At 42.8% G+C, this 18,545-nt stretch overlaps 1 protein-coding gene across 2 annotated transcripts in view; it reads left to right on the top strand.

Annotated features, from left to right (window-relative positions):
- The window catches only part of lamb2 (laminin, beta 2 (laminin S)), a 172,283-nt gene extending 158,085 nt beyond the window's left edge, over positions 1–14,198 (top strand). For both annotated transcript variants that reach the window (XM_087994030.1, XM_087994029.1), the window contains 6 exons: positions 1,743–1,887; positions 6,725–6,932; positions 7,088–7,229; positions 8,324–8,500; positions 11,662–11,821; positions 14,018–14,198. In XM_087994030.1, the coding sequence (XP_087850156.1) occupies positions 1,743–1,887; positions 6,725–6,932; positions 7,088–7,229; positions 8,324–8,500; positions 11,662–11,821; positions 14,018–14,154 (969 nt within the window). In that variant the 3' untranslated portion in view covers positions 14,155–14,198. The remainder of the gene's footprint in view (positions 1–1,742; positions 1,888–6,724; positions 6,933–7,087; positions 7,230–8,323; positions 8,501–11,661; positions 11,822–14,017) is intronic.
- Positions 14,199–18,545: the final 4,347 nt, after the last annotated feature.

Here is an 18,545-nt window from a genome sequence, read left to right as displayed (position 1 = left end):
TCCTTATAAGTCAAATTCCATTCAACTTTAGGATATACCCAAATTCCCTGGTGGCAAATGATGGCCAGTTATCTGTGCTTCCATTTTTTCTGTTGTCGTCTCTGTTTGATGAATGAACTCTATGCCTAGTCAATGTACAACCAAGTCCAGAGTTTACCCGGCCATTCTCGTGGATATAGGGGAATTGCTGGCTGTAATGTTTGTCCTTGTTGCCACTCTGGGACTGCGGCTCTGTTTGTATACAGGCCTGGCCACCAGATATAACTTCTTGCTAATATCTTCATTTTGGAGACCCCTGGATTGCCCTGGTGAAGTTCAACTGTATCCGGTGGTGTCTTCTGCACATGACAATCATCCTTGGTCTCCCACAACACTATGCCGTCCTCTAATATAAGCTGGTTCCTTCGGTTCAATAAGATTTCAATTCTAGTTGTGACAGCCCTTTGGTTTTCTCCACCACAACCAGTTGTTTAAATTTTGAAAGGACTGGATTTTCCTGTGATCACTGATATAGTCGTGCTAATATTGGCCTCTCTTAGAACTGAATTACCATTTAACCAGATTTTATTTTTGTTGGTAATGATTTGAATGTTGCTAATTAATTTAACTGGTCCAAACCAGATTTAGTGGACATTCCAGGAGGTATGAACTTTCCTGGATACGGCCTATGAGTTATCTTACTCACCTTAGGACTAGTAAGACTTTTTTGCTGTCTTGAGTCCACATACCGTCAGTACCTACAATGGTTTATGGCCAGGACCCTGAATAAAAGTTTTATCAGTTTGGCTTAGGCGTGGCTTTGTTTTGGAGTTTTGATGTGGGCTGACATCAAGTCTCTCTGATCAGGATATGTCCTGAATGAGGCTATGAAGTTGTCTGCACACAAATGGTGTTCCCTAAGCTCAATCAGACAGGTGAGGTTGTCCTCTTCTATCGGAATACCGTGCAACTCATATGCTCCACTTGCCACATTTTCCAAGCCACTGGCTTCTGTCAGTTGTCTTAACCTAGTCAAAAATCCCGATATGGATTCCCCTGGTTCTCAAATTGCTGAGTTAAATCGATAGCATCTCACAATTAGAGAAGGCCTGGGGTCATAATATTCCTTAACTAGATCTGTCAGTTGTTGCCTCAGGGAAAGTCAGGCTCCAAATAACAGAAAAAGCTGCAACTCCTCAGGCTGTCAGGAGAATTAGTCATTACTTTTTGTCTGTTGCAATATCATTTGCCCAGAAAAAATAACAAATTCTTTCCATGTACAGGGCCCAGTCCCGATGGCAATCACGCTTCCCAAACAAAGGCATGACATAAGAAATGCTTACCCCACTCAAACAACTGACACAAGGAAGTCACTAAATCACTCTTTATTTATACATGACTCTAGTACTGCCTCTTCAGAATAAGCTTTCAGAGTGGCATTATCTCTGACACTCAACTTTTTTTTTCTTTTTTTTAACAGAACCTCTGGCACTTCTGTTTATACTCAACGTTTTTTTATCTGTCAGCCAGGGCTCCCTGATTGGACCAGATTAACAGCCCCAGTCAGGGACCTCTTCTTCTATGAGGTCCAGTTGATTGACCTTGTTACAATCACAACACAACCCATAGGTCAACTGTAGTTTGTCATTGATTGATTTATTGCATGGCCCCTGATTTTGTATTATTCCACATTAGTTTTCTATTTGCGAGTGCTGTTTTTCTAGTTTTTGCAGGTTGTTCACTGGTTTAGTTTGTATTTGCAGGTTGCTCAGGCTAAGGTAAAGGCAAATGAAGCGAAGCAGAAAGCTCAGATGACTTTGAACAAAGCAAATGATGCCAAAGACCGGATTAATCGTTCAAACAAAGAACTGCGTGACCTCATAAAACAGATCCGAGACTTTCTTACACGTAAGAGCTGAGCAATAAATGGTCACAGTCACGGATATAATCTGCCATTCATAAAATGTGTAGTAGCTGTAATGAACTGCACTATAATGTTAACTCTCAGCACAGGGCAAATTAACCTTGAGAATGGCGATTGATGAAACCCACAAAGACATGGGGAGAATGTGCAAACTCCACACAGACGGTCATCAGAGATAGGAATTGAACCCAGGTTCCTGGTACTGTGAAGCAGCAGTGCTAACCACTGAGCCACCATGCCACCCAGTGTTTATCCAGATGTTCTTAAATGTTGAGAGAGTATCTGTCTCCACAACCCCCTCAGGCAGCACGTTCCATATTTCTACCAACAACTGGGTGAAGAAATACTTCTCTTCAGAACTCTTCTAAATCATTTCAGGAAAATGATCCCAGGAATGAAAAGCTTAACATATGTAGAACATTTGAGGACTCTGCGTTTATACTCGATGGAATTTAGAAGGATGAAGGGGGAATCTAATTGAAACATTCAAAATACTGAACAGCCTGGACAGAGTGGATGTTAGGAAGATGTTTCCATTGATAGGAGAGACCACGACCCGGGGCACAGCCTTACAGTAAAGGGAAGGCCATTTAGAACAGAGATAAGGAGAAACTTCTCCCTAATTAGAGACTGCATCACAACTGCAGAAAAGGAGGTTGTTGAGGAGGATTTGTGTGGAAGTCAGTAACAGGAAAGGAGCAGTCACTTTATTGGGTGTCTCCTATAGACTGCCCAATAGCAGCAGAGAGATAGAAGAACAATTGGACAGCAGATCTTGGAAAGGTGCAGATGTAACAGTTGTTGTTATAGGTGACTTCAACTTCCCCAATATTGATTGGAACTTCCTTTATGCAGATGGTCTGGATGGAGCTGATTTTGTCAGGTGTATCCAGGAAGGATTCCTAACTCACCATGTAGCTAGGCCGGCTAGGGGAGAGGCCATATTGGATTTGGTGCTAGGCAATGAGCCAGGCCAGGTGTCAGATCTCTCGGTAGGAGAGCATTTCAGTGACAGTGACCACAACTGCCTCACCTTTATCATAGCCATGGAGAGGGATAGGAACAGACAGTATGGGAAGATATTTAACTGGGGGAGGGGAAATTATACTGCTATTAGACAGGAGCTGTGGAGTATAAATTAGGAACAATTGTTCCATGGGAAATACACAACAGAAATTTGTTGACTGTTTAAGGAGCACTTGTTGCGAGTGTTGGATAACTTTGTCCCACTGAGACAGGCAAGGAATGGTAAGGTAAAGGAGCCTTGGATGACAAGAGCAGAGAAGCTTTTCATCAAGAGGAAGAAGCAAGTGAGCGTACGTAAGGTTGAGGAAGCAAGGACCTGGCACAGCTTTGGAGAATTACAGGGTAGCTAGGAAAGAACTCAAAAATGGACTGAGGACAGCTAGGAGAGGGCACGAAAAAGCCTTGGTGGGAAGGATTAGGGAAAACCCATGTCCTATACTTACGTGAGGAATAAGAGAATGATTAGAGAAAGGATAGGGCCGATCAGGGATAGTGGAGGGAACTTGTGCCTGGAGTCTGAGGAGGTCGGGGAGGTCCTAAATGAGTTTTTTGCTTCTGTATTCACCAGAGAGAGAGACCTTGTTGATAGTGAGAATGCCGTGGACCAGGTTAACAAGCTTGAACAGATTGATATTAAGAAAGTGGATGTGCTGGAAATTCCGGGAAGCATCAAGATAGATAAGTCCCCAGGGCCAGCCCAGATATCTCCAAGGGTACTACGGGAAGCGAGGAATGAGATTGCTGCACCTCTGGCTATGATCTTTGCATCCTCACTCTCCACGGGAATATTACTGGGTGATTGGAGGGAGGCGAGTGTTGTTCATCTGTTCAAGAAAGGGAATAGGGAAATCCATGGGAATTACAGACCAGTTAATCTTACGTTGGTGTTAAGCAAGGTACTGAAAAAGATTCCTAGAGAGAGGAATTATGACTATTTGGAAAAAACATAGGTTGATTAAAGATAATCAGCATGGCTTTGAGAGGGCAGGTCATGCCTCACAAGCCTTACTGAGTTATTTGAATATGTGGTAAGATACATTGACAAAGGTTGAGCAGTGGATGTGGTGTATATGGATTTCAGTAAGGTATTTGATAAGGTTCCCCAAGGTAGGCTCATTCAAAAAGTAAGGAGGTATGGGATACAGGAAATTTGGCTGTCTGGATACAGAATTGGCTGGCCAAAAGAAGACAGTGAGTAGTAGTGGATGGCAAGTATTCCGCCTAGAGTCCCACAGGGATCTGTTCTTGGGCCTCTCCTCTTTTGTAATCTTTACAAATGACTTGGATGAAGAAGTGGAAGGGTGGGTTCGTAAGTTCGCTGATGACACCAAGGTTGGTGTTGTAGATAGGGCTGTTGCAGGCTACAACAAGACATTGATGCAGAGCTGGGCTGAGAAGTGGCAGATGGAGTTCAAGCTGGATAAATGCGAAGTGATTCATTTTGGAAAGTCCACTTTAATGCTGAATACAGGATTAAAGACAGGATTCTTGGCAGTGTGGACGAACAGCAGAATCATGTACATAGATCCCTCAAAGTTGCCACCCAAGTTGATAAAATTGTTAAGAAGGCATATGGCATTTTGGCTTTCATTAACAGGAGGACTGAGTTTAAGAGCTGTGAGGTTTTGCTGCAGCTCTATAAAGCCCTGGTTAGACCACACTTGGAATATTGTGTCCAGTTCTGGTCGCACATTATAGAAAGGAAGTAGATGCTTTAGAGAGGGTGCAGAGGAGGAGATTTACCAGGATACTGTCTGGATTGGAGGGATAGTCTTATGAAGGGAGGTTGAGTGACCTTGCACTTTTCACACTGGAGAGAAGGAAGAGAGGTACCTTGATAGAGGTGTACAAGGTAATGAGAGACATAGAGAGAGTAGGAATTTTTCCCACGGCAGAAATGGTGGTCATGAGGGGTCATAATTTTAAGGTGATTGGAGAAAGGTTTAGGGGAGATGTCAGAGGTAGGTTCTTTATACAGAGAGTGATGGGCGCGAGGAATGCACTCCCAGCGGTGGTGGTAGAGTCAGAAATATTAGGGATATTTAAGCGACTTCTGGACAAGCACATGAACGGCAATAAATTGAGAGGTGTGTAGGTTAGGTTGACCTTAGAATAAGATAAATGCTCGGCACAACATCATGGGCTGAACAGTAATGTGCTGTACTGTTCTGTGTTCTTCAGCCAGAGAGTGGTGAATCTAATGGAATTCATTGCCACAGAAGGCTGTGGAGGCCAGGTCATTGAGTATATTTAAGACTGAGATTGATAAGTTATAGAGTCATAGAGATGTACAGCATGGAGACAGACACTTCGGTCCAACTTGTCCGTGCCGACCAGCTATCTCAACCCAATCTATTCCCACCTGCCAGCACCCGGCCCATATCCCTCCAAACCATTCCTATTCATATACCCATCCAAATGCCTCTTAAATGTTGTAATTGTACCAGCCTCCACCACTTCCTCTGGCAGCTCATTCCATACATGTACCACCCTATGTGTGAAAAGGTTGCCCCTTAGGTCTCTTTTATATCTTTCTCCTCTCATCCTAAACCTTTGCACTCTTGTTCTGGACTCCTCAAACTCAGGGAAAAGACTTTGCCTATTTACCTTATCCATGCCCCTCATAATTTTGTAAATCTCCATAAGGTCACCCCTCAGCCTCCGATGCTCCAGGGAAAACAGCCCCAGCCTATTCAGCCTCTCCCTATAGCTCAAATCCTCCAACCCTGGCAACATCCTTGTAGATCCTTTCTGAATCCTTTCAAGTTTCACAACATCTTTCTGATAGGAAGGAGACCAGAATTGCACGCAATATTCCAACAGTGGCCTAACCAATGTCCTGTACAGCCACAACATGACCTCCCAACTCCTGTACTCAATACTCTGACCAATAAAGAAAAGCATACCAAGCACCTTCACTATCCTATCTCCCTGCAACTCCACTTTCAAGGAGCTATGAACCTGCACTCCAAGGTCTCTTTGTTCAGCAACACTCCCTAGGACCTTACCATTAAGTGTATAAATCCTGCTAAGATTTGCTTTCCCAAAATGCAGCACCTCGCATTTATCTGAATTAAACTCCATCTGCCACTTCTCAGCCCATTGGCCCATCTGGTCAAGATCCTGTTGTAATCTGAGGTAACCCTCTTCGCTGCCCACTACTTAAACATTCTTGGCAAATGCTTTCGCTTTTGTTCGTCTTGCGCCGGTCCAAGAATTTCACCTCCAGCGGCACAATACGAATGCCCCCGGCTGTCCCTCTTAATCATGGCCCCAGTTCCGAAAACCAACAAAATAGAACCGAGGTCCTTTCCATTATTCCTAACTGGAGTATTCAGGCGACCAGCCTGCTTCGAACACTCTAATTTTTTCAAAGTAAAAAGTTCTTGAGTATCAAGGGTTACGGGGGGGAAATGGGAGAATGGGATTGAGAAATGTATCAGCCATGATTGAATGGCAGAGCAGATTCGATGGGCTGAATGGCCTAATTTCTGCTCCTATGTCTTACGGTCTAACTTACTTCTCACCTTAAACTTAGTCCCTCTGGTCTTGGGCACATCTGCCACGGGAAAAGATTCTCATGATCTAATCTGACTGTTCCTTTCATAATTTTGTAAACCTCAACATATCTCCCCTCAGCCTCCTCTGTTCCAGGGAAAACAAACCTAGCTTACCCAGTCATTATCTCAATAACAAACAAATGAATTTGGGATAGTCACCAGTAATGCACTGTAAGTAAGACCATAAAGTGATTGAAACCAATATTCTGTGGTCCTTTTACCTATCTCCACACAGAGGAGGGTGCAGACCCTGACAGCATTGAGATGGTGGCCAGTCGTGTTCTGGAGCTCTCAATTCCTGCCTCCCCCCAGCAAATCCGTTACCTTGCAGAGGAGATAAAAGACAAGGTCAGTAGTTTGTCTAACGTGGATACCATCTTGGATCAGACCGCTGATGATGTGAGGAAAGCAGACCAGCTCCTTCAGGATGCAAGAAGGGCAAGGTACGTTCATGGCACTGACTGCCTCTGCCATGTGCATCTTGGGAAAACCAGCTGTAATTTTACTGGAACTGGCTTTTAATTCCAGTTGTTGTATTTGAGCTCTTGGTTCAGACTGGGTAACCCAGGTTTGTTTTTAATGTTCTTTAACTGTGAAGGAGCCGTGCAGAAAATGTTAAAAACACAGCCGAAGCAGTGAAGCAGGCCCTGGAGGAGGCTAGCCAAGCTCAGCATGCTGCACAAAGTGCAATCAGCCGTGCAAAGGGAGACATTGAAGAGACTGATCAGACCCTAAATGGGGTAAGGAAAGAATGCTCAGTCCTGGGATCTTTTCCCACTAATTTTCTCCCTCTTTAACTCCTTTGAATTGCAGTGTGAAACACAGAAAAAAAGAGACAATTTGTCCCATCAAGTCTGTTCTGAAAGAATGGGAGGAAGCTGTTCATCTCAGCGCTGCTTTATCATTTAGATATGTTTGCTTGATATCCCTTGATAATTTTACCCAACAAAATTTGATTGATCTTGATCTTTAAGTCTTCAATCGGCCTCCAGCATCTGTAGCCTTTCGAGAAGACAGTTTGAAATGTCCTCAACCCATTGTGTGTTAAAGTGCTTTCTGGTTTCACTCCAAATGGTTATTAAGACTCTGGGCTAGATTTTATTGCTCTCACTGCCCCTAATGGATAGGTGTCTTAAAGTCCAATACCTGGTCTTTCTTCTGCTTTCTCACCTTCCCCCAACCTGTAAGAAATGTCTGGGGTTCTATGAGAGGAGTTATGGGTTATAAGAGTCTATTGAAGCCTTTAAATCACCTATTGATATGAAAGGGCCTTATCCTGTCCCTGTCCCCCACTATTTTACCAATGGCAGATGTCGAGCCATACCATGCAGAAAGCCCAGCAGTGTTAGCTGTGCGGTGGTGGGGGAGGGGGGGGGGGGGGGGGGGGTGGATTTTATTTCATTGGCCATCCAATTGTCCAGCAGCTCACTAAGCTAAGAATTCCCGTTGCTGGAGGACAGAAATCCTACCTCTAGCCTACTGACAGTGGGAAAGCTGCTCTTCCCATGGGTGAGTCCTCCTCCACTCAGCATGGCAGGGATCATGCACCTCGTAATGTCCAGTCTCCACTTCATTGTTGCCCCAAAGTCCAAATCATTTGTTTAAAGTTACTTGAGAATTCAAACATTTTACCACTGCTGGTATGGCTGCCCTCAAGACTAGCACCATGTTGAGTCTGCTCCATTAATTTATTCATTCATATTTGCTGTCAATTTAGCCAGGCTGTAATGTTCACTGCTACCCTCTTCTTTTTCAACTGATAGGCTACAGAACTTTATGATCCGTGTGGTCCTAGTTCCAGTGACATTAAGGACTCTGCCTCTCTCATTTTTAGATACGGAGTGAAACAGTGAGTGCGGAGAGAGAGTTGATGAAGGCCATGGACAGACTGGCACAGCTTGACAACAGAATTGATGCACTGAAAATGAAACGAGCCAACAACAGCCTGGTGGCATTGCGTGCAGAAGAAACTGCTTCAGTAGCACGAGAGAAAGCCAATGAGGCCAAACAGGTACAACTGAAGAGCGAAATTCTTAAATTTGTATGATGTGGATAGGTGGGAAAGAAAATTACAATTGCAGAAATTTCAGACAACTGGGATTACATGGATAGCTCGTCCGAAAAGCCAGCACAGGAACTACATGCTTCTGACCTGTATGCTTCTATCACCTGCTCAGAAGAGCAGATTAGAACTACAGCCTGTGAGGAGAGTGGGATATCAAGGGACCATAAGATACAGGGGCAGAATTAGGCCTTTTGGTCCACTGAATCTGCTCTGCCATTCATTCATGGCTGATATGTTTCTCAACACCACCCCCCTGCCTTCTCACCATAACCCTTGATTCTCCAATTAAGAATACATCTATGTCTGTGTTAAATATTCTCAATGACTTGGTCTTCACAGCTCTCTGTGGCAATGAATTCTACAGATGAACCACTTCTGGCTGAAGCAATTCCTCCTCATCTCCGATCTGAAAGATCACACCCTCACTCTGAGGCTGTGCCCTCGGGTCCTAGTTTCTCCTGCTGGTGAAAACATCTTTTCCCTGTCCACTGCATCCAGGCCTCTCAGTATTCTGTAAGTTTCAGTCAGATCCCCATCATCTTTCCAAACTCCTTTTAGTACAGACCCAGATTCCTCAACCAGACTTCATATGACAAGCTCTTAATTCCCAGGATCATTCTTATAATGGACCTCTGGACCCTAACACTAGCAAATCCTTCCTTAGATATGGGACCAAAAAGTGCTCACAATATTCCAAATGTGGTCTGACCAGAGCCTTATACTGCCTCAGCAGTGCACCTCTGCTCTTGTATGTTAGCCCTTTGAAATTAATGCTAACATTGCTTTCACTTCCTAACTGCCAAATGAACCTGCAGTTTAACTTTTAGAGAATCCTGAACTTGGACTCCTAAGTCCCTTTGTGCTTCAGACTGCTGAAGCCTTTCCGCATTTGGAAAATAGTCTACACCTCTGTTCTTCCTGCCAAAGTGCATAACTTCACACTTTCCCACACTGTATTCCATCTGCCACTTCTTTGTCCACTTGCCTAGTGTGTCCAAGTCCTTCTGCAGCCTCCCTGCTTCCTCAACACCATCTGTCCATCCACCTACCTTTCTGTCATTTACAGACTTAGCAACAATGTCCTCATTTCCATCATCAGTATCATTAATGTGAATAGTTGTGGTCCCAACACTGACCCCCTTGAGAACTTCACAAGTCACGGGCTGCCATTCTGAAAAATACCACTTCATCTCCACTCTCTGCCTTCTGCCTGTCAGCCAATCCTCTGTCCATGCCAGAACCTTGCCCATAATACCGTGGGCTCTTATTTAATAACCTTCTGTGAGGCACCTTCTGGAAAGAATAGAGTGGTGCTGGAAAAGCACAGGTCAGGCAGCATCCGAAGAGCTGGAAAATCGACGTTTCAGGTAAAAGCCCTTCATCAGGAATGAAGCTGGGAGCCTCGGGGGTGGAGAGATAAACGGGAGAGGGATGGAGCTGGGAGGAAGATAGCTGAGAGTGCAATAGGTGGATGGAGGTAGGGGTAAAGGTGATAGGTCAGAGAGGAATGTGGAGCGGATAGGTGGGAAAGAGGATTGACAGGTAGGACAGGTCGTGAGGACGGTGCTGAGCTGGAAGGTTGGAAGTGGGGTAAGGTGGGGGGGGAGGGGAAGTGAGGAAACTGGTGAAGTCCACATTGATGCCTTGGGGTTGAAGAGACCCAAGGCAGAAGATGAGGCATTCTTCCTCCAGATGTCGGGTGGTAAGGGAGTGGCGGTGGAGAAGGCCCAGGACCTTCTGGAAAGCCCTTCTGGAAATCCAAATAGATCATGTGCACTGGTTCGTCCTTGTCTAACTTGCTCGTTACCTCCTCAAACAGATTTGTCAGGCATGATCTCCGCTTGACAAAGCCATGCTGATTCATCCTAATTTACCATGGACTTCCAAGTACTCTGAAACCTCATCCTTCATAATGAACTCTAAAATCTTACTGATGACCAAGGTCAGGCTAACTGGCCTATAATTTCCTGAGTTCTACCTCTCTCCCTTCTTAAACAGGCGTGTTAGATTAGCCATTTTCCAGTTCTCTGGGATTCTCCCTACTCCCATGATTCCTGAAAAATCACCACCAATTTCCTCGGTTATCTCCTTCAGAACTACACTCACTTCTGTCCCCTGGCTCTCTTGAAGTTCTGGTATGCTGCTGTCTTCCACTCTGAAAACTGTTGCAAAATACCTATTCAGTTCCTCCGCTATTTCTTTGTTCCCCATTACTACTTCTCCAGCCCCATTTTCCAGCACTCCAATGTCCACTCTGTCTGTCTGTCTGTCTCCCTCTCTCTTATCTTTTAGATATCTAAAAAATCTCTTGCAATCTTCTTTTGTATTATGAGCTCGCCTACTTCCAGACTTCATCTTCACCCCACTTATTGACTTTTTACTTATCCTCTACTGATTTTTAAAGGTTTTCCAATCCTCTTCCCACTAATCTTCATTATATTGTATGCTTTTTCTTTTGCTTTTATGCTGTCCCTGACTGTCCTCATTGGCCATGGTTGCCTCATCCTCCCATTAGTATGTTTCATCTTCTTTGGGATGAATTTCTGCTGTGCCTCCCAAATTACCTCAGGAATGCCTGTCATTTCTGCTCCAGTCTTCCCTGCTCAGCTAAGGACAAGTGTCCTGACAATTTTTAAATTGCCCACATTTACTGATCCAATTTACATTTCCAGTATCTTGTTTTACTTTCATATTGAAGATAACCTCAGTGCACCAATTGATTTTGCCCATAAAGTTTACCTTCCAGAATACTGGGATTATGATGAGCAATCATTTCAGGAATGAAAGATAGACTTAAGCTGAAACTGATTTGTACTTTGTTATTTGTAGTGTTAAAGCTGGTTGGGTGTAGACTGTAAGTTTGTGTGATAATGTGAAACATATGCTATTGAATCGTGTCCCCCGTGACTTCAATACAAATTAAAATTGAAATGAAGAGAGATATAAAATGAGCTGTGGCTTCACTGTCACCTGTTTCACACAGACACACAAAGAAAATATTCAGTCGTGATATTGCATGGGTGTAGGCCATGTGTATGATTCAACTGGTCTCTTCCTGCCCATCAAATTCACATCTTCTTACGTTGGTACATTCTTTTTGTTTCCAGATGCTGGAGGGACAGCTCTCAGATAAATATAAAATTATGCGTGGTCTTATAGACCGAAAGAGTGGCACAGTTTTCGATGCTAAACACAGAGCGGAGAGTCTTCGAGATGAAGCCAAGCAACTCCTGAGAGCTGCACAAGAGAAGCTGGAGAGATTGAATGGTAAGATGCTACAAGGAGAATTTTTAAAGGCATATTTGCCAGGATACATGCATTGACATTTCTCTCCTAAAGTTAACTTCAGAAGAAAATATTCCATTGTCAAGTGTGTGGTGGGGTTTTAATCACAAAAATTATACATTTTTGAGCAGACCCAGGCAGAGAATCAGCAAAGAAGAGAAAGAAAGTCTTGCCTTTCTGGAGCACTTTTCTTGGCCCCAAGGTGTAGTCAATCAATTTATACCCAATGAAGAAATTCTGAATGGGAGTCACTGCTGAACTGTCTGACATCCAGCAAACAGATTGCCATAAGATGTACAAGTAGATATAGGCTACTTGGCCATTAGATCTGCTCTGCCATTCAATGAGACCATGACTGATCAACTCCATTTTCCTGCTTTTTCCTCATAACCTTTGATTACCTTATTGATTAAAAATCAGTCTATCTCGGTCTTGAATATATTTAATGACCTAGTCTGAACAGTCTTCTGTAGTAAAGCTATCACAGGCGCACACACCTCACATGCACACTCACCTGTCGCTCCTACACGCGCACACATATTAATTTATGGGGTGAATTTGTTTTTGCAGAGTTACATTTTATTTTGCTCAAAACCTGCACAAATCCATGTAAAACTCTGTAAAATTATGCAGAGGGTTTGTCAGTCTGACATAGTATTGGGACACAGACAGACTCCACACCTATTGTTTAAAAAGTTGAGCTATTTTGAGAATGTAATTTAAAAGAAGTTCTGGGATTTATATATCAAAGAACAGAAACCAGCATACCCCATTCTAAAAGATGAAAGATTTGATCTAAAATTGTTTAATGTATCACCATGACACTGGACTCCTTTGGTTATAAAATCTGTGGTCATGATCTTATTCTGCACAATCACCTGATGAAGGCGCGGCACTCCGAAAGCTAGTGCTTCCAAATAAACCTGTTGGACTATAACCTAGTGTCATGTGATTTTTAACTTTGTACACCCTAGTCCAACATCGGCACCTCCAAGTCAAAACTGGTCACAGTGTACAAGGTGTAGTCTAACTAGTGCCTTGTTTAATTTTAGCAAGGCTTCTCTACTTTTGCATTCCATTCCTTTTGGAATAAAGACCAACATTCCATTTGCCTTCCCTATCACCTGCTAAACTGGTATGCTAGCTTTTTGTCATTCATGCACAAGAAGTCCCAAATCCTTTGGTGATGTAGCTTATTGCAGTTTTTCTCAACTTAAATAATATTCAGCTCCTCTATTGTTCCTGCCAAAGTGCAGGACCTTACACTTTCCCACATCATTTTCCAATTATCAAGTCTTTTCCCCCTCGCTCAACCTGCCTATATCCTTCTGGTGACACTTTGTGTGATCCTCACCATTTGCCTTCCACCCATTTTTGCGACATCCCTTATCCAAGTCATTAACATACATTATAAGAAATTGTGACCCCAGAACTGATTATTGTGACACTGCACGAGTTACAGGTTGCCATCCTGAAAATGTCTGCCTTATCTCAAATCTCTGCCTCATATTATTTGTGCTGCAGGCCCATGTGATTTCCCCAACTATAAATAAACTGATGGTTGTACTTCATACAACGTTGCTTAGACTCTCTTTTGTCTCTCCCTATCAGCACAGGCTTTTATTCCTTTCACCGTGGTGTAATGTTTGTAGTTTCGGCTTCACAACCAACCTTAACAGTATATGATTTGCCAACACCCATTCAGGCATTCACATACAATTATATTAGGTTCAAACAAAAACAAATACTGCAGAAGCTGGAAATGAATTAAATACAGAAAAAATAGCAGCAATTTTTTATTTTACTTATTATTAGATACAGTCCACAGCTTCATCTTCTGGGCTCACTGATCTAAATTCGTCTGACAACAATTCAATTTTTAAAATTCTCATTCTTGTTTTAAACCCATCTGTGGCTACATTCCCAAGATCTCTGCAACCTCCTCCAGCTCTACAAGCCTTTATGATCTTTGCACTTCTCCAGTTCTGGCCTCTCCAGCATCATTTATTTCAATCACTCCACTTTGGGTGGCCTTCAGTTGCCTTGGCCCTAACCTCTCCTATGGATTATCTGACTATGAATAAGAGTTTAATGAAGTTCCTGTTATTGAAGGTGATATAGAGATGCAGGATGATTTTATTTTAATAACTAATGAATGAACGTTCTCCTACCCGACAGATCTCGAGGGTCAGTATGAAGCGAATGAACAGGTTCTGCAAGAGAAGGCCCGGCAGCTGGATGGCCTGGAGGACAAGATGAAAGAAATTTTGACAGCCATTAATCAACAGATCCAAATCTACAATACCTGCCAATAAATGGACACTTGCCAAAAAAGAAAATAAACCTACATATAAATAAGCATTTGCATTATTAAGCCTTTAGAATATCCATAGCAATATCACATTATCTAGCTGATAGGTGCAGTATCACATTTTAGCTTCTCTCAAGGACAAAACCTCCCCCTGCCACCCAACAAACTCCCACTTTTCAGTTTCCTGCAAAACCTGTTACATACTGAAGGCAATAAGTAAAATTACAAAGAGGAAGTGAAGATGATAATGGCTGTCACTACATACTGAATACAGAAGAGTTAGATAGTACTTAAGCCCCTTGAGTTAAATCAGATGTGAACATTCATTGAAAAAGGATTATCAATGGCAATATTGATTCCAACTTAAAAACTCTCATGAAATATATTACTTGACAATATTCAAAGCAAACAATATGTAGGGGAAAAGGTTTGGCTAAAATAACTATTCTACTCAAGAAATAAGAAAAAGAAATGACAACCCATAATTATTATGCAATTTATCAATGGGACTCACAATCAGGTCTTCATTTAAACTTTAGATGTTCTTTATAATTTACTTTCAAAGTGAAGAACGTATGTTTATTTTCTCTTCCTTACACTTCACAATGATGTTGAAAGGCTAGAACTTGCTAGAGATTATGCATAGTGGAATCTTGCCTTGTATAAATTAAAAAGAAAATGTCCCAGAATCATAAATTCCTACAATACAATCTGCACTGACAAAAAAGTGTTTCTCACCGATTCATCACTTGAAAAGAACTCACTTAATTTTAATGATTCCTACTTTGCAGTGTCATTTGTTAATTTGAGGCAGTTATTTGGAATTTAAACATGCCCCCTGGAGAATTTCCCTATTTTCCTTCCAAATCCTTCCAAGTTTTTACCCTGTATAAAATTATATCCATGCAGCATTGAATGTAGTTTTATTTGGTTAGTTTTTTTGTGCTGTTAAATGTGCTTTCTGAAGGTACTCATAGCTCTCATAGCAGCTGATCATTTTATGACATCAGACATCAGAATCTTGATCTCTGAATTTTAGCAATGCTATCACAAGCACAGTACCCTCCAAGAACCAAAATCCACAAATACTAAAGTATTTTAATATCCCTGTTCAAATCTGGATTCTACCTTGATAATAAACTGATTTTCATATATAAAGAGTAATTGGTACACACCTGAAGTTTGCACCTTTTCACTAATCCATCCTTGCTCCAGGCTGCAGTGCAAGGTCTCATTTTATTTTGACCCCAATTTGTGAGAATTACAACTTTTTAAGCAATTAACATGATGTTGTATTTTAACACTTTGTGCGCTTGCCACAAACCTGCTTATACAGTACAGCTCATTTCACTACACCCAACTGGTGAAAGAGTTGGTAATTTGAATGAACTCAGTGCAAACAACTACAATCCATTTGGGGAGATCTCAGCTGAGACTCAGTAGTGTTCTTGCCTTAGGTAAAAGGTTGTGGGTTCATGCCACTTCAGACTATACCCACAAAGAACAATACTGACAGTCAATTGTCGGAGTGAGGCTGTGCCACACAGTTACAGATGCTGTCAATTTGATGGGATGTTAAAACCAAGGCCCTGTCTTTCCTCTTGGGTGAATATAAAAGATCCCATATGGCCATTTGAACAGTAGATGACTTACCCCCGTGTCCTGAGCAGTATTTGTCCCACAATCAGCAGCAGTAAGACCGATTGTCTGTTCATCACCACATTGCTATTTATGGACGTTTCCTCCATTCCAACAGTGACCACATTTTATTGATGAAGTGCTTTTGGATATCCAATGATTCTGCATGATTATGCCATATAAATATAATTTGTTTATCAAATCTCCACCGTACAAAGATTCTGTGCCCCATTTAACATACCAGCATATGAATTAGGAACAGGTGTCGGCCATTCTGCCCCTCAAATCTGCTACAACATTTAATAAGATCATGGCTGATCCGAGTGTGGCCTCAATCCCACATTTCTACTTACACCTGATATACCAAGATTCTGTGCACTTCAACGAGTGTGCAGACACCCTGACTTCCAGTTTTGGAAGGGGTTGTACACATAACCACACACCAAAAACAATTAGAGAGATTACAAATACAAGCCCAGTCCACCTAACCTTTCTTCATGAGGTAATCACTTCAACCCAGGAATCAGCTGTCACTTAATCCCTTCTAACGCATTACATCGTTTTGTTTTAAATAAGGAGACCATTAGGGCCAAATGTGGTGTAATCAATGCTCTGCAAGTCTGCAGATAAACAACCTGCCTTCTATATTCCATTCCCTTTACAATAAACAGTAACATTCAATTTACCTTAATAATCACTTTTGAAATAACTCCATAGAGGCCGGTATCCTGTCATCAAGTCCCCCCCTTTATTTACACTTGGAGAGTCCCTGACACTGATCCAACTCTCTCAGAGCCAGCTCTCAGAGTGAACAGGACCTCGGACACTCCTGTTTTCATCTGTCAGCCAGGGCTCCCTGATTGAACATGATTAACAGCCCCAATCAGGGAACTCAGATTCAGTGAGGTGCACCTGACTGGCCTCGTTACAGTCACTACATCTCTCCACCTCTGAGCCTGAGGACATTGGCAGGGTTTTGTTTTGTAACTCCTCCTGGAGTGTTATCGTACTGGGTCAGGTTTCTCTAACTCTTCCTCTGATACGGGCGCCGTGTAACACACAGGAGCTCGCCTCACGCACCCGGAGCATCTCGGAGGACATTCATTCTCCTCTTCAGGAGCAAAGGCGTCAAAGGCAGTGACATCTTCAACACTTGATGGAGAGGGAGAGCCTACAGGTTCTGGAACAGTTGGAGATGTCAATTCAATGGGATGTTAAAACCAAGGAGCCCGGCATCTTTTGCTCCTGCATTGTTTGCGAGTTTGCAGTTTTCATAAGGTTCATGTGTTTGTTCAGGACCATCACACCTACCTGAACATTATACATCACTGGACCTAACTTTGTATCAACCATGCCTCTTACCCATGTAGGAGATTCCTGTGATACCTACACCAAATTTTGTCCCCTAAAGTAAACTGTGTCTCCTGTGTTGGGCAGTCCTAATGCCAATTCCGCCCCCCGATGCAGGGTCTTCTCCTCATTAGTGCCTCTGCTGGAGCTATCCCTGTAGTTGCATGAGGGGCAGTCCGATAATCAAACAGGAACTGGCACAGTACGGTATCTTATGAAGCTGTGGGCTGTTTCTTTAAGCCTTCAAAATTTGGACTGCTCTTCCCACCAGCCCATTGGATGATGGATGGTATGGAGCTGTCCTTACATGCTGAATGCCATTCAACTTTAGGAAATGTTCAAATTCCATGCTGGTAAATGATGGCCCGTTATCCATGACCAACACTTCCGGGAATCTGTGCACTGCAAAAGATACACGCAGTTTTTCTCTCGTCGTCCCCAATGTTTGGTGAATTAATTCTATACATGTCCATGAGCGGGCATCCACAATGACTGAGAACATTCAGCCCATGAAAGGACCTGCATAGTCGATGTATAACTGAGTCTAGGGTTTACCTGTCCATTTCCACAAACGCTGGGGAGATATAATTTTATGTCCTTGATGGCACTCTGGGCACTGCTCCACCAACATGGCTATGTCTGCATCCAGTCCTGATCACCAGACATAACGTCTCACCAATATCTTCATTTCGGAGACCCCTGGATGACCCAGGTGGAGATCAGCCAGTATTTGGTGGTGACCTTGCTCCCCATAATACACTGCCATCCTCTACTGTAATCTGGTCTCTCCAAAACGGTTTCAGTTCTGGTTGTGATGGCTCTGTGGTTTCGTCCATCACTACCAGCTGTTTCAGTTTTGCCAGGACTGGATTGTTCTGTATCCAAAGTCTGATATTGTCAGCTGTGACGGGAAGTGTGTACAGAAAATTTAAAACCATTATGGACTATTCCAGGGGTGGTCGAATTGGGGGTTGTATCTGCCAGTGGGAGGCAACTCAATGCATCCACATTCGCTACTTGGCCTCCGGGATGGTGCTCCGAATTGTAATTATATGCACTTAGTATTGGAGCCCACTATCAAATTCAGTCTGAAGCTATGTCTTGTTTGCTTTTACTGAACCTAGCAGGGGTTTATGGTCTGTTATTATTACAAATTTACATCTATAAAGGTATTGGTGAACATCCTGACTCCAAATATGATCGCTAACCTTCCTTCTCTATCTGGGCGTTCTGCATCAGCTGAAGTCCTGGATGTATACAGTATTGGGCATTCCTCTCCATTGGGACCGCCTATCAGCTAATATTACTCTGATGACATACGGAGAGGCATTGCAGATTTCACTTGTGATCACGGTGTGCCAAAGGATGTTAAAGGATGAGAGCTGCTTCTTCACTTCCCTGAAAGCT

This window comes from Chiloscyllium plagiosum, unplaced genomic scaffold (assembly GCF_037043375.1).
Source record: "Chiloscyllium plagiosum isolate Xiang-an unplaced genomic scaffold, Cpla_swu_hap1 HiC_scaffold_14, whole genome shotgun sequence".
NCBI lineage: Eukaryota > Metazoa > Chordata > Chondrichthyes > Orectolobiformes > Hemiscylliidae > Chiloscyllium > Chiloscyllium plagiosum.
The sequence above is the reverse complement of the archived record's forward strand: the minus strand, read 5'-3'. Positions and strand labels throughout refer to the sequence as shown.